Genomic DNA, 15550 nt, shown 5'->3' on the forward strand with positions numbered 1-15550 from the left:
GGTTTAAAGCCAGCCCAGGGTCTAATCTAAGACATCCTTATTTTGCTTTGTGGGTAATGTCTTAATATTGAGACCAACTTGAACACATTTAAGGGCTTAAAGCATCTTCTGATGTTGCATTTCAGAAACTGGTTGTTCCCAACATTGATACCTTATGGCCTATGTTGTTGGTAACCCTCATTTAAAAAAAAAATCTCTTTTTTCCCCCTAGTTATTTTCTTAACATGGATTCAAGCAGCAGCGAAGAATGTGAGTAGAGCCTTCTTTCAACAGCAATGTGCATGGTTAAATGTCTTTGTAGAGATAACTGAAATGAGATTTGGGACACTTGGCTTGATTTGTTCCTAGGTTTGTCCAAAGTCTCTCTGGGTTGTTAAAGTTTAGTTCTCTGCTTTCAAGAGCAGGGGAAGATCTTCATGTTTCCCTTATGTGTTTTTGGTTCCTGGGTCTTTTTCATTTCTTCTCTGTCTCTCATGGGAGATAAAAATTCTTTGTCTCTTCTATTTCTATCCTCCCTTTGTCATTTTATTGCTAGACATAGAACCTAAGGTGTAAGTAAGTACAACTGACCTATGTCTCCAGTCTTAGGGAAATGTAAATTTTACTAGCATTAATTTGTAAACTATTTTTCAGGAGCTACTAGACAGGTGAGCTACTAGATTTTTATTTTTTGGATTTGATTTTTTTCGAGACAGGGTTTCTCTGTGTAGCCCCGGCTATCCTGGAACTCAGTCTGTAGACCAGGCTGGCCTCAAACTCAGAAATCTGCCTGCCTCTGCCTCCCAAGTGCTGGGATTAAAGGCTGTGCCACCACTACCTGGCCAAGCTACTAGATTTGATCATGCTTCTTAATGCTTTTTCTTTCTTTGACTTAGACATGCCTGAATTGCCAAGACAGAGAAAGACCAGGTAAGTGGGAGAATTGTTGAAACTTGACTTTTTTTTTTAGTTTTTGGCTTTTTTGAGACAGTCTGACTGTGTCACCCTGGCTGTCCTGGAACTCTCTGTAGACCACAGTGGACTCTAATAGAGTTCTGCCTGCTCCTGCCTCCTGATTTCTGGGATTAAAGGTCTGTACCAGCATGCTTGGCTAGTTTTTGGCTTTTTGAGTCTGGGTCTCACAATGTATCCCTGACTGACCTGCAACTCACAATATAGATAAGGTTGCATTTGAACTTGTAGCATCTGCTTAAGTGCTGATTATAGACATACACTATCATGCTCAGCTAATTAGTTTTCAAAATGACTTTGAGTCATGATTTTCTAGTCGCTCTCAGGTAAAAAAAAAAAAAAATAGATATTTTTTCCCTGGTCTTGTCTTCTGTGATCCTGCCTCCAGGTGATCTCTTCTGAGTGTACTGTGATTATTATTGATTCCCAATTCAAATACCTCACCTTAGGAGACAAGCTAGGCATGCTGCGAGGGTGGGGGTGGAGAAGCAACCCTTAGGAGGAGCCTAGAAGATCAGGACTGGATCCTAGACATTAGACAGGCAATTATTGACACACTTGAGAGTTTGGTTTTGTTTCATGTAGATTGCGACTCTGCACTAATTTTTCTTGAAGTTAGGAAGTTCTTACTACAATTTTGGTTTTAAAGAAGCCCATAGTTGAGAGATTTTTGAACTTAAAAGAGATTTTAGAATTTAGATATTAAAAGACTGGATAGTTTAAAAAGAGATTGTATTTTTAAGTGGTTGGAATTTTAAAGCCAGGGACTTTTAGATTTTTGAATGCTTATATTGCAGTGCTTATTAATATGTGATTTGGTGATGCACAAGGAAGGAAAGGTTATGGTTTAACAGTGATATGGTTGTGTCAAGTTGACAAGGGGTCAGAGTGAAAACCTTTCCTCTGTGACACTATACTCTTATACAAATTCGTGTCGAAGTTGATGAAGAATGATAATCTTCCTGATGAATTTTTCACTTCCACCAAAACTATTTGAGTACTGGCACTCTGACAAGGCCCAGTTTATTCTCAGTAACTGACAGATGCTTCCTTTTGGAAGGCTGCAAGAGGAGGAAATGTGTATAGAAAGATGGAAAATCAGGAATAATTGAAAGAGTAATTCCAATGAAGAGGGACAGAGTTGTGTAAGGAAACAACCAATTATCCTGCCTATTGTAGAAAATATGCCCTGAAGAGAAGACTACTATGCTCATATTTTCTTCCCCCCCCCCACCTTATTACTTAGCTGTGTCGTGATTGACTCGGACTCTGACAATCCCCATGATGAAAAGAGTGATAAGATCTGTGAAATCAGCAGTGGAGGCAAGTATCATTCCTGTTTAGAGGAACACCTGAGCTCTGAAGCCTTATTACATGCAGCAGTTTTAGAATCTGATTCTGAAAACTCAAAGTTTGTTGTGCTTTCATATCCAGGACCACCATTTCTTTCTCTATCATATACTGGATGTTGATATGGCTGGGTCCCTACACCTTGGTTTACTTCCTAACATAGTTAACTCTCTTCCTGCTGCCTTTGACTTTGGATAGAGTTCTGTCTAGAGATGTGTTCCTCCCTCTTCCTCTTTTTACATCCTTTAGAGGTGGGAATGACAAGGAAGAAGAGAGGGTAAAAGGCTCTACCTTCTTTCCAGCTTGGTGGAGACTGGCCTTGGGAGAGGTTAACAGTGTAAACAGGGCCATCTACTATCTCCATATATTATTGTCTAAGGTAGTGAGTTACAAACGTTCAGCCAGGTCACACATGACTAAACAAGTTTCTAAGCTAGAGAACTTTAACTTTTAGAGAACAATTCTTTCTTAGAACTTTAACTTTTGCTATACATGAAATCCAAATTTATTGAATCAATTGCCCTTATTTTGCTATGGACCACAAAATAGCAGATTTGTCTTTAAGAACAACTGAGCTCATGCTATTTAGACAATGTGATTTCAAAGTGGGCATAATACTTTCATTGCTAGTTTATCTGTAAATTGCTCTCAGTAATATACAAAATCGAGGGAAAACAATCTACAACTGATTTTTAACTGTGATTTATAATGTCCAAATACTCAGCCACTTTTAGTTTATTAATTTGTGCTCAATATTCTGCTAATGTCTACGTAGAGTGAATTGAAGGAGTGTATTTATAGATGTCTCTTGAATTTCAGGCGAGTCTTCTGACACTGATCATCCCGGAGATCAGAAGCTTCCAATAATTGTTATTGATGACGAAGATGGCAACCTCGGTTCAAAGGATTCTGAGCAGAAAAGTGATGAGGGCCAAATGCCTGTCCTTGAAAAGGAGGTGGTCGAATGTATTGATTCTGATCCACCTTCATCTCATGATGTTTGTGAAATATGGGATCTTTGTGGGAGTTCTAACCAACCATCAAGTGAGCTTGAGCAGGGAGGGGAGCCGGAGCGTGAGGGGGAGCCTGAGCGTGAGGGGGAGCCTGAGCGTGAGGGGGAGCCTGAGCTCAAGGGGCAGCTTGAATCTGAGCCCAAGGGGGAGCTTGAATCTGAGCCCAAGGGGGAGCTTGAATCTGTGCCCAAGGGGGAGCTTGAATCTGTGCCCAAGGGGGAGCTAGAATCTGATACCAAGGAGGAGCTAGAATCTGTGCCCAAGGGAGAGCTAGAATCTGTGCTCAAGGAGGAGCTTGAATCTGTGCCTAAGGGGGAGCTTGAATCTGTGCCCAAGGGGGAGCTTGAATCTGTGCCCAAGGGGGAGCTAGAATCTGACATCAAGGGGGAGCTTGAATCTGACATCAAGGGGGAGCTTGAATCTGACATCAAGGGGGAGCTTGAATCTGTGCCCAAGGGGGAACTAGAATCTGACATCAAGGGGGAGCTTGAATCTGTGCCCAAGGGAGAGCTAGAATCTGACATCAAGGGGGAGCTTGAATCTGTGCCCAAGGGGGAGCTGGAATCTGACATCAAGGGGGAGCTTGAATCTGTGCCCAAGGGGGAGCTGGAATCTGATATCAAGGGAGAGCTTGAATCTGTGCCCAAGGGGGAGCTAGAATCTGACATTAAGGGGGAGCTGGAATCTGATATCAAGGGGGAGCTTGAATCTGTGCCCAAGGGGGAGCTTGAATCTGACATCAAGGGGGAGCTTGAATCTGTGCCCAAGGAGGAGCTTGAATCTGTGCCCAAGGGGGAACTTGAATCTGTGCCCAAGGGGGAGCTAGAATCTGACATCAAGGGGGAGCTTGAATCTGTGCCCAAGGGGGAGCTAGAATCTGACACCAAGCAGGAGCTAGAATCTGACACCAAGCAGGAGCTAGAATCTGACACCAAGCAGGAGCTAGAATCTGACACCAAGGGGGAGCTAGAATCTGACACCAAGGGGGAGCTTGAATCTGACACCAAGGGGGAGCTAGAATCTGACACCAAGGAGGAGCTAGAATCTGACACCAAGGAGGAGGCAGAGCAAGAAATGACAGCTGAGGAAGCCAAGCAGAAAAGAGCTGCTTATCTGCTGGCACAACAAAGGAAAAGAAAGAGAAAGAACAGATTTATTTGCATGTCATCTAGTAAGCCACGTAGAAAACGCCGTAAGACTGACCCACAGGTTAAGACTGACCCACAGCCAAGTACATCTGAAAATACTAGTCCTCCTGATGAGCCCATTCCAATGGAACAGCCTGTTCCTTCCCCCAAAGGAATGGTTTTAAGGAAAGGGAGAGGCAAAGGGGCAAAGGCACGCAAGTGAAAAGGGGCCTTTTGCAAATGGAGTTGGGGAGCTCCAGTGCCCATTTTTCTTATGCTCCAGTATATTAGCACTTAACTCTTCAGTCCTCCTGGAGTGCGTTTTTCCTGAATACCCTGTCCATAGGATATCCTGAGTCATTATCCCCAAACCTGGACTCTGGATAATTATCAATTCCTATGCAGCCAGAAGAGGGGTTTCTCCCTCCAAGGTGCCCAGTTTTAGAGGTTTTTTGTTTTTTGTTTTTTTCAAGTATTGTAACTTTGCTGAATTTCTCCTCTCAGTCTGTTATTAAGAGGACTCTTTATGATTTATTCTGTGAGGGTCTAGCCTGGTGAGTGGCATGTAACAGACGTTTAATAAACTTGTTAAATAAACGGCACTTTTACTGGTTCCAAAGTCTCTGGTTGAAGTTATTGGTACTGTGGGTCTTGGAAGAAGGCAAAAAGGCAAGATTTCACTTAGAAATTGGGTGAAGGTGCTTCTGGGGATATGGACTTTAACATACTGTGGTCCCCACCCTCATGGATAGTTAGCTGATCCATTGAGGGCCTGGGGGTGGGGTTCAGAAGCTCTGTGAGTACATATGGTAAATGAGCACACCAGGGCCAGGTGTAAAGAGTCAGATCAACTTTTCTTTGGGTGATTTGAGGCTTAAACAGTTTTGGGGAACTGTGGGTAGAAACATCCAGGATGGACAAAGGCTTAGAGTACCAAAATTCCTCATTAGCATGAGGACACTTTTCAGGAATCTCAGATCCTAGCTGAACAGGTTCTTATTAGGAGAAAGGAAATTGATCCTGTACTCTTTATTGTTATAAATGTGGTGTGGCCCTTTTTATTTTTATAACCAGGAAAATAAGTCGCAAATTCTCAGTTCAAAGGCTGTAGTTGAACAACAGAAAGGGGGTAAAGAGTCAGAGAAAACAGGTACCAGGTACGACTTGGGGCCCTGGCCCACTCAGCCCAAAGAACCTCAGGTAGCCAGCACAGAAGTTCCAAGTCAGTAGTGTCCTCTGCTCTGGTCATTTCTCTTTTGGGGCTCAGCTTAGCCACTTGTACTCCAGTGTGGGGCTGCCCTGAGATGGGACTTGGGTGGGGGTAGACAACTCCTGATCACAGGTTGTGGGCTGTGGGACATGTGCAGGCCCAAAGGTGTCTCTCTAGTAGTAACAGGTGCCAGAATCAGGGCTGAAAACTATTATAATGGGAATAAAGAGTCCAGATACTGACTTTCAGTTGCCCTACGGTGCCTCTGGTGTGGAGGAAGAGCCCTGAGAGGTGGAGAAGCAGCCACTGAGTCACCACCCCTTCACATCTCTCATGTAGCTGCAGGATCTTCAAGTAGACACTACCATCATCCTACAGCAAAGGAAACTGACCTGAAACCTGGCCAATCAAATCGACAGTGTGGCCCTGAGTCACCTACACCATTGTGCTCAGGGGAAGGAATACACTGGTGGGAAGAGGGAGTGAGGGGGAGACGGGAGAGTAAGGCCTAGGCTGGCACTTCATCACACTTATCACCACATACAAGCATACATACATACACACCATTCATACCTGTACACATGCATGAGAGACTCAGAGGTATAAAGACAGTGTTGGCAATAGAGGCATTAAAAGATACTGAGGAATCCCAACAGCTCCAAGTCCTTAGGGCAGCTGTGTAACCTCTCCCAGGAGTTGTCCACCACAAAGCAGCACATGTGACGAGCACAGTAACACCAAGAGGCCCGATTGCCTTGGGGGGGACAGTGGGATGACATGAAGTTCATCTCTTTTGATGTGATGGGCCCAATCAGCCAAAGTAGTCTGGAAACAGCCTTGGGGCAGTCTTGGAAACCATTTTAGGCTTAAAGAGAGTTGGTTCTCACTAGTGTGGTCCAACTATGTATTGCACAACAAATTCACCCAGGACGTTCTCTACAAGCCTCAGGCTCCAGGACTCACAGATGGGATTTGGTGGACCACCCCTGTGGTAGTGTTGAGTCCACTGTGACCTCAAGGGTCTGAAGGGATGGCCCAATATCAAAGGCCAGGGATGACGAGCTGGCACCAGTCCCAGCAGAGACTGCTGTCTCAGCCCACAAAGGGGCCTCAGAAGAGGCTGGGGGGCCAGACCTGGTTACCCCAGAAGTAAAGAACGATCAGGAAGAGGAAGTAACTGTTGGGGTTTTCGAGACAGGTCTGGGCCCAGAAGTGACCGCAGGGGCTTCTTTGGGCCCATGAGGGGCTGTTTGGGTATGTGGGATTGCCCTGAGCTAAGACGTGGACACTTATGTTATTGTGGCTGTCTATGGCTCAGCAGGGAGGCTTGGGAGGACTAGTTTCTTCTGGGCCTTCAACTAATTGCTGAGGCTGCTTGGGGCCCACTGATGTCTGTGGTGAGCAGCTAGGCTGGCCCAGGAGGGATCTATGGGGCTGGCTCTGCTGATGGAAGGCCAAGAGTGGCCACTGGGGGCAGCAGCTCTGTCCTGAAAGACGGTTGAAAAAGAAAAAGGAAAGAAGGCTTGGTTGTAGGGTGAAAGTTGGAGGGCACTGCTGACACTAGACTAGCAGAGACTGTGGGGGCTGGCAGTGCTGCCCTGTGGTAGCCCTACCGGTCACAGGAACACAGTGTGGTCCATGACCGCAAAGGTTGGCAACTGTGCCATACGGTCAGTAGAGACAGGCAGAGATGACACGACATCAACAAGGACAGAAGTGGGCGGTAGCGATGCCATGGAGTCTGGCTGGACCGCAGGGGTTGTCTGGAGCCTGGAAGCGCTAATAGCGGCCTGTGGGGCTGAGCCAGGCATGAGCACTGGGTCTGGCTGAGCTGATCTGGGGCTGGAAGCAGTAGCTGGGGACGTTGGTGCTGACCAGGGCTGTCTCAAGTCTAGAAGTGATTGATGGGGCCAAGCACTGAGACCCAGGGGTGGCCGCTGGGGCTGGCAGGGCTGCCCCAGGGCTGGGAGGGGCCCCTGGGGTTGGCTGGTGCTGGGCAGGGCCTTTCTGGTGCTAGAGGCTGGCTGGGAGCAGGGGTGGGGGGTGGGGGGCCCTCCTGGGGAGCACACTTGTTTAGAGGGCTGCAATGGAACCTTCCTAGTCTCATCACAAGAGGGCTCCGCATCCTGCCCTGGACTGCCCACCTCCAGGGGCTGCCTGTTCTCACTCAGCTTTGCAGATGGACAGTTTTCTGACTCTCGGGTCTTCTTCACGAGACGTTGGTGTTAATTCCATTTCTCCTTCCGCTGATGTGGCTTCAGAGCCATATCCTTCTCCAGGGCCTCCAGGATGCTGAAGCTGGCTTTAGGGAAGCCTTCAATAATCTCTTGCAGGCTGGACTGGCGGTGCTGTGCGCCAGTGGAGCTCCATGGAGTCCCGCGTTCTCCTTGCCAGGACTAGGCTTTGACTCCTCACCCGACGACAGGCTCTGCGCGTGGGCGTCCACGGTGACCTTGACGTCCCACGCGGCCTGTTACACCGTGCCGCTGGGCTAAGAGGGCGCCGCGTGGGCTCGGGGCCGGGCTGGCTTGGGACCGGGCTGGCATGCGAAGTGCGCGCGGGCTAGGACCCCCGGGTCTGGCGCCTGGGAGTGCAGTGGGCTCTCAGAGGCCTTAAAGCAGTAAACCAGGCCCCCAGGGACACAGCCGATGGCGACCGGAAGGCAGGGGCAGAGGGCAGCAGATGGTGGTGCTTCTGAGATCCTGTACTCTTTTTTTTAAAAAATTAGATATATTCTTTATTTACATTTCAAATATCCACTTTCCTGGTTCCCCCCTCCCCCAAAAATCCCATAAGCAATCTCCCCTTCTCCAATCAACCCTCTCCCGCTTCCCTGTCCTGGTATTCCTCCACACTACGGATCCTGTATTCTTAACTAAGGCTACATGACATTCTTCAGGTAGAGACTTGTCTGGGGGCTTAGAATTTCTCAAACAAGGTCAGAGAAGGAGAAGCCCTGCCAATGAAGGGAATTCTCCATATTGCACTAAACTCAGAGGCTACCTAGTCTGGTGAACTTTGACCTTAGAGTTTTCCCACACTATACCAATCTTTAGACTGCACTTGTCTTACTAGATGCTCATGCAACCTAGTCTCCAAGAATGGTCATGATAGTTCTCTGTACCTGTGACAATCTTAGCTCAGTCTGCTGGTGGCTGCTGACCCTACATGGAGCCATCCAGAAGGTATACAGCCTGCCCATCAGTCTTGTTGATAGGTGCTGTATAGGCCCTGTGATAGCTCTTCTTGAGTGTCGCTTTCTGTCAGCTGCTTAACCATAACAATTTTCATTGTAAAAGTCAACTATTGTTTTTTCAGCTGATAGTGGACAAAAAAATTGGAGGGGTGGCTTTCTCAGAAAAAGCATATTGCGGTAACAGTTGAAAAATGTAAAACTAGATATGTGCCGCTCACATGCTTACTTGTATGGGATTTACACATTTTCGTTTGCATGTTCATCAGTCTGGTGGATACTGGAGACTCCAAGGGGATGAAGGACTCTGGCTGAATGAAACTTTCTGACCCTAAGTGGGTATGCACATGCAGAGTGATGGGGTCACCTGCTGGGTCCCCTCCTTTCTCTCCCTCTAGCCATCCAGTCAAAGGGCCAAGCCTATGTGCTCTACTTAAATCCTAGTAGTTAAGTGGCCAAGTGCTCCTTCAAACTCACAACAGCCCTGGCCTCTGAAGTTTTCTTTGTCCTTAAACTCAGGTCAAAGATGGATATATGGCCAAGATAATTTTAGGTTAGACATAGTCTAGTTTACACTGATGTAAGCCAACATAGTTGATTGTGATGGCACATTAATCCCAGCACTCAGAAGGCAGAGGCTGGACAATTAGGAGTTCAGGCCACTCACAACATATCAAGTTCAAGGTCAGTCTGAACTACTTTATACTCTTACCTCAAAAACCAACAAACAAGGCAATTACAGAGAAGATACAGCTTACTTGTTTTCATCTGAGATGGAGGGAAGGTAGTTAAAAATGTTTTCTGGGTTTTTCTAATGCTTTGCATGAACATACTTCTCCTTCTGTTTATGTTCTTGTCCTTTGTTTGGTAGACTTAGGATTAGAACCCTTGGCCTTAAACATACTGGCAAGCATTCCGCCACTGAGCCACATCCATGCTCTCCTGTGAATTTTCAAAGCATCACTGACTGTCTTAGTCAGGGTTTCTATTCCTGCACAAACACCATGACCAAGAAGCAAGTTGGGGAGGAAAGGGTTTATTGAGCTTACACTTCCACGTTGCAGTTCATCACTGAAGGAAGTCAGGACTGGAACTCAAGCAGGTCAGGAAGCAGGAGCTGATGCAGAGGCCATGGAGGGATGTTTCTTACTGGCTTGCTTCCCCTGGCTTGCTCAGCCTGCTCTCTTGTAGAACCCAAGAGCACCAGTCCAAAGGTGGAACCACCCACAAGGGGCCCTCCCCCTTGATCACTAATTGAGAAAATGCCCTACAGTTGGATCTCATGGAGGCACTTCCCCAACTGAAGCTCCTTTCTCTGTGATAACTCCAGCCTGTGTCAAGTTGACACACAGAACCAGCCCATACGCTGACTCAGGAAAAAAAGAGTTGGGGTGAGGTAGATGGCTTGGAGTGCTTCTATCTTCACTAAGCTATAGGGATCTATCAGAAGCAGGTGATTGCATGGGCCAAAGACATGTATACTCCAGCTCGAGGTCGATTCGTTTTCCCATTTAGGTTCTAAAATCTCATTTTCCCCTTAACTTATGATTTTTAATTTTATCTCTGGTTTTGCTTCCATTCATAAGTAATGCACATTTACATCTGGATTATCTTACAAGAGAAAGAACATATTTGAAGACGCGTATCTATGTGTGTGAGAGAGCATTTTGACTTTTGTGTGTGTGTTTGTTTTGAGGTACTAGGGATGGGACCGAGGGTTCATATAGATCTGCACAAATGTTCAACCACTGAACTATTTCTGCCTGGTAAAAACTTTCAAGCTTGTATTTTCAGAGAAAAAAATATTTCCAGGGAAGGAAAGGGAAAAAGTGATGTGTCAGGTGTGGGGTAGGGGAGATCAGCTTGGAGCTGAGAGAAAGGCCCTGTGTCCCTGTGCTTTTTGCCCACTGAAAATATTGAGGCAGCTCACCATGTGCTCTCCAACCCCCATGAGCAAGGAATCTTCTCTGGATTCGCTCTCTATATTTCAGCTGCTTTCCCTATAGGGATGCTTGTCTTGATAATATCCAGGTTGCTTTGCTAGAGACTGACAAAAGAAAGGAGAAGCTGGCTCTTAGTGTCCTCTTGCTACCTCTTCATCCAAATGGGAGCAACGGGTTTGAACTTCGTGCCTATCTTGTTCTTTATTGTTCTGGGACCCTCCTGTGGTACTTCATATAGTTCCTGTATAAACTGCCTGCAGGCCACAGTGTTGAATATATCCATTCTGAGGGTCTTGTTGGTTCATTTAATGTGAGGTGCATAGGCTTTGAGGGAAAGTTTGCTATACCCCGAGGCTAGCCTTTTCTGACTATACGCTGAGGTCCCATTCTCTGCTGAATCTGGCAGATAGTACAGGTTTTCATCTGCTGCCTTTGCTGATGCATACTGCTTTCAATACTAGGTGATTGAAAGCAGAAATGTTTCATGTCATTTGAATTGGGCTTTGACTCTTGAGAAGGTGTTTAGGGCTTCTAGCAGAATACTGCAGCTACTCACATACCCTTGCTGAAAAAGGTCCCTCCTTTACTAAAATGCCTCTGGCTTTGGCATCCATGTGGTGGCAGCCATCGGGGGAGTCAGTGCTTAGAGCCACTGACTAGGGTGGATTCAGTTACCTACAGGGGCTGCTGTTGAAGGCAGCCAGCGATTAGTGAGGCTCAGCAGACTTTTTTTTCTGAGGGAATAAAGCTTAATTTACTGGGGCTGGCACTCTCTGTGGCCAGCAGGAAAACTATGAATTCTTTTTTAACTCCTTGGTGCTGATGTGAAAGAGAAGGAAAGAGAAAATTCACACACACACACACACACACACACACACACACACATTGAATGGATAGAACAAAAGGCAGAGTCCACTACCTTCATACACACAAATATACATGCATACATATGCATACATACATGTATACAGACCTTGAGACAGTCATATACATAATCACACATAGAATTGTTAGAGCAAAGCTCCAACAAGCAGGCTCTAAGTGTTCCACACATACACACATAAACTCACACAACTGGTAGATGGAAGGAACAATGTTCCAACCCCCATTCGCACAAACTTTATACATACACACATGGATGGATGGGAGAGACAATACTTCAGCCACACCACGCCGCACCATTTGTATTCTTTCTTCCATAGCTTTTATATCCCAGCAAAATCTTTCAAGCAGTATACAATTACAATGTGATTACATTTTAGTTTTCTTCTGGTGAATGATTATGCAAAAAACTGTGTTTCCCAGTACCTTTACAAGAAATAACATTGCATAGTACAGGTAAAGAGAACAAATTATTCTAAAAAACCTATTTACCTTCACAACCAAACTACTTGTTATATAGATTAACAAAGTGTAAGCAAGCAAGGTGGTTTTCTCAGCCAGTTTCTTTTACTGGCAGGCAGCAATTTGTGGTTACAAAGAGAGGAGTAATCATTTTATTATTTATTGTTAAAAGTAATCGTACAAGAATCACAAATCTAAACTTTTATATAAAGATCAGTAATATCAACCTTAAATCCTCAAAATGCCTATCTACTCATCAGCAATTCTTAATAAATCATATCAGGAAGGTGAGGGCAAAACTGAGTATAAGAAATCAATCAGCAGCAGCCCAGCCTCAGTGAGAGTGAGCACAGCAGTCAGTGCGCTCAGCACAGCACTGACCAGAGAGCCCCGTGAGAGCGTGCATTTCTGAACTTCAGATTGTTCCCGAAGAGTTTCTACATCACAGCCAGGAGCAAAAAATCTCAACCTTGCTTCACTAACAACTGTATTTCTCCAAATCTTTTCCAAGGGTGGTGGTCATTGCTGACAATCTACCTCTCTAAGTCCTTTCCTCGGGTGGTGACTGAATCACTAATCTGCTCCAGCAGCAATGCCTGACAGAGATCAAGCCCTAGTGCTGTGAGTGCCAGAGATGCTGCCCAGTGAGGGGCTGGAAGCCCCCTTAGAGTTTTCATACAATTCTTAGATCAAGAGGGATGTGAGGACAGCAAGCCGAGCAGAACTCCATACCAGCATAAAGTCCCCAGGACACCATATATCCTCAGGGCTGTGCCACACCGAGGGCCACCCATGCGGCTGTGGTAACCCGTGGGCTGCACTCCATGAGTTCTAAAACCATTAGGCATTCTGCTGGTCTATGTTCCGAAGGCTATCCATGGAGATCTCTGGCCAGGCCAGGTGGGGAGGGTTCAGGTGAAGGGGAAAGGGCATGGGCAGGGAGGGAGAAGGGCAGGGAGGGAGAATTGCCCCTGCTACCTCGCCACGCCTCTGCCGGCTGCCACTTGCTCCAAGACATTGCACTGGCTGTGCTGAGCTGAGCAGAGCTGAGCAGGCAGGGGTGGGGTGGGGGGCTGACTAGCCAACAAGCGGAGTGCAGGGGAGCTTTTGGTGGTGAAAACTTCTGGAGAGCACCCTCTTCCCAGGAAGTGTTACAGCTCTTGTAACAGATGCTCGCAGGGGGTGGAGTAATTCTCACACACTCCCTTATTCTTTCTGGATAGGATCTTAGATACAGTTTTGGGGTGGGTTGGGGTCTGAGAGCAGGTGCTTCCTATTGGCTTGGTCTGAGATGTTAAGGATGCCTCATGTACAGGTGGAGGGACTTGGTGACTAAAGGTGACATGACAGGGGCCTAGTGCTGGGAGCAGGCGAAGCTGCTACTGTCCCTTCAGGGTCCCCAGGGCTTCAAGCCTTAGCTAGACCTTACCAGGCCTCCTCTCATGGGCCCACTGCCCAACACCAAGCCTCCCCATGGCCCTTGGCTCTGGGGAGAATCCTCCTCTACTGGGGAAGGTTATCCTCTTCAACCAACCTTAGGAAGGACTAAAACCTGTCGAGCCACCCAGATCACCTTCATGCCCCATATTAGGTTTAGAATTTAAGATCCTTCCATTAGCTTCATTTGTTTTGTTTATTGCTTTGCTTTCTCCCCACTCCAAGTTCCTTACACAGGGTTTTATTTTACAATTCAGTAGTTAGTAACTGTTCTGGAAAATTCTCCATCTCAGGAGCCTGTGAAGGTAGAAACTCACCATATTCCCATTTCCTTTTCTAGCTCTGTGGGCTTGTCTCTCTGACCACGGGTTACCCTCCAGGTATGCTGCCACATACTAACTTTTTTTTTTTTGAAAATTATCAAGAAAAATAATTTATTGAGAGGATTTAAGAGTTCCACATTATTCTTTGCCTCTGTTTTAGAAACTGCCTGTGTAATGTTTTCCTTTCATTGGCAAATGGAGATGAGATGTAATAGTATTGGTACCCACCTCATCCTATCACCACAGACAGTCCCACCCCACCCTGCCTTCCCAGAGTCACGTCTTACTCCCAGTCCATCCTCATTACTCAGTATAAGTTCATCTAGTCCCTGGGCTCCCCAAGCCTGCCCTGCCTGGGTCGGGAGCTCTGGTCTGGGCATCATCTCCCAAGCTTCGCTGAGCACAGTGATCACTCCAACTTTACTTTTTTTATTTTTCCTTTTCTTTTAATTTTATTTTTTACTTTTTATTATATTCAACACTATATATATATCATATATAGTGATATATATATATATATATATCATATATAGTGATATATATATATATATATATATATATATGATATACCATCATATATCATAAAAATGATGGACATGGAGCCAGGCAGTGGTGGCACACACCTGTAATCCCAGCACTTGGGAGGCAGAGGCAGGTGGATTCTGAGTTCAAGGACAGCCTGGTCTACAGAGTGAATTCCAGGACAGCCAGGGCTATACAGAGAAACCCTGTCTCGAAAAATAAAGTGATGGACATGTTATTAAATGAACATAAAAAGATAAAGTCTTTTTGTTTGTTTTGTTTTTAGTAGAAAACTTGTAAACTTTAGTAAAATCTTGGCTCTTACTGTGGTACAAACCCCAAATAAGAACAATTTTTAGACATTGGAGTTCATTGTGATAAGGCTGTACTTCAATGTCCCTCATATCACCAAAGAATTTTATTTCCATAGTAGCTAAGCTAAGAGTTGACAGTTCTGCTGCACCAAGGAATGAATTGTAGGCACAATTATTTGGATACAGATTTCCTGCTGTGCTCAAAGCTGTTTGACTTGAGTGATTGTCATCATTCTCAGCCCACAGGGACCAGGTTACATTCATATAAGAAATGGTATGTATATTAAGATGGTCTACCCATGAAGTCATTCATCAACTGTTTCAATAAACAATGGTTTTGCTTGGAGGGTGGCACAGACATTAGATGAGGGTAAGATTCTGGTTCATTGGCTGTGATGATTTTGAAAAACATTCATCTCAGAAAAAGAGTGACTTATAAGGCCATCTTCTTCAGAATTGATACAATAATTATAAATATAAAGCAAAACAATCAGTCTTACTCTTTGTTGTTCTCTTATAAGCCACCTCCCAAATTAATTGTCTGTTTCTTTTGGCTGTATAAATAAGTTTGAAATATGTAAGCTGTTCTGAAAACCATAGTATAGTGTAAAAACATCAAATAAACAATCCTACGTATAAAGAAGCTGAGATAAGAGAAGCTTGATTTCAAGACCATTATGTGGTACACAGCAAGACATTGTCCTGTACATTTTTTTTTTGTTTTTTAGATTTGTTTTTTCAAGACAGGGTTTCTCTGTATAGCCCTGGCTGTCCTGGGACTCACTCTGTAGACCAGGCTGGCCTCGAACTCAGAAATCCGCCT

The 15550-nt window shown here is 45.4% G+C and overlaps 1 protein-coding gene and 1 pseudogene across 1 annotated transcript; one reads left to right on the plus strand and one right to left on the minus strand.

Annotated features, from left to right (window-relative positions):
* Nucleotides 1–224: 224 nt before the first annotated feature.
* LOC127674508 (germ cell nuclear acidic protein-like) lies at nucleotides 225–4664 on the plus strand. The gene is made up of 6 exons (XM_052170256.1): nucleotides 225–249; nucleotides 876–909; nucleotides 2198–2274; nucleotides 3121–3497; nucleotides 3606–4073; nucleotides 4371–4664. The coding sequence occupies exons 1-6, from the start codon at nucleotides 225–227 to the stop codon at nucleotides 4662–4664; spliced, it is 1275 nt and encodes a 424-aa protein (XP_052026216.1).
* Nucleotides 4665–6596: 1932 nt separating this feature from the next.
* On the minus strand, nucleotides 6597–13710 carry LOC127674509 (uncharacterized; annotated as a pseudogene).
* Nucleotides 13711–15550: the final 1840 nt, after the last annotated feature.

Source organism: Apodemus sylvaticus, chromosome X (assembly GCF_947179515.1).
Source record: "Apodemus sylvaticus chromosome X, mApoSyl1.1, whole genome shotgun sequence".
NCBI lineage: Eukaryota > Metazoa > Chordata > Mammalia > Rodentia > Muridae > Apodemus > Apodemus sylvaticus.

Excerpts from the sequence above, each read along its gene's own strand:
- LOC127674508 (XM_052170256.1), top strand. The coding sequence starts at position 225 with ATGGATTCAAGCAGCAGCGAAGAAT. Across the intron at positions 910-2,197 it reads CCAAGACAGAGAAAGACCAG|CTGTGTCGTGATTGACTCGG; the intron begins GTAAGTGGGAGA and ends CTTATTACTTAG. Across the intron at positions 2,275-3,120 it reads CTGTGAAATCAGCAGTGGAG|GCGAGTCTTCTGACACTGAT; the intron begins GCAAGTATCATT and ends CTTGAATTTCAG.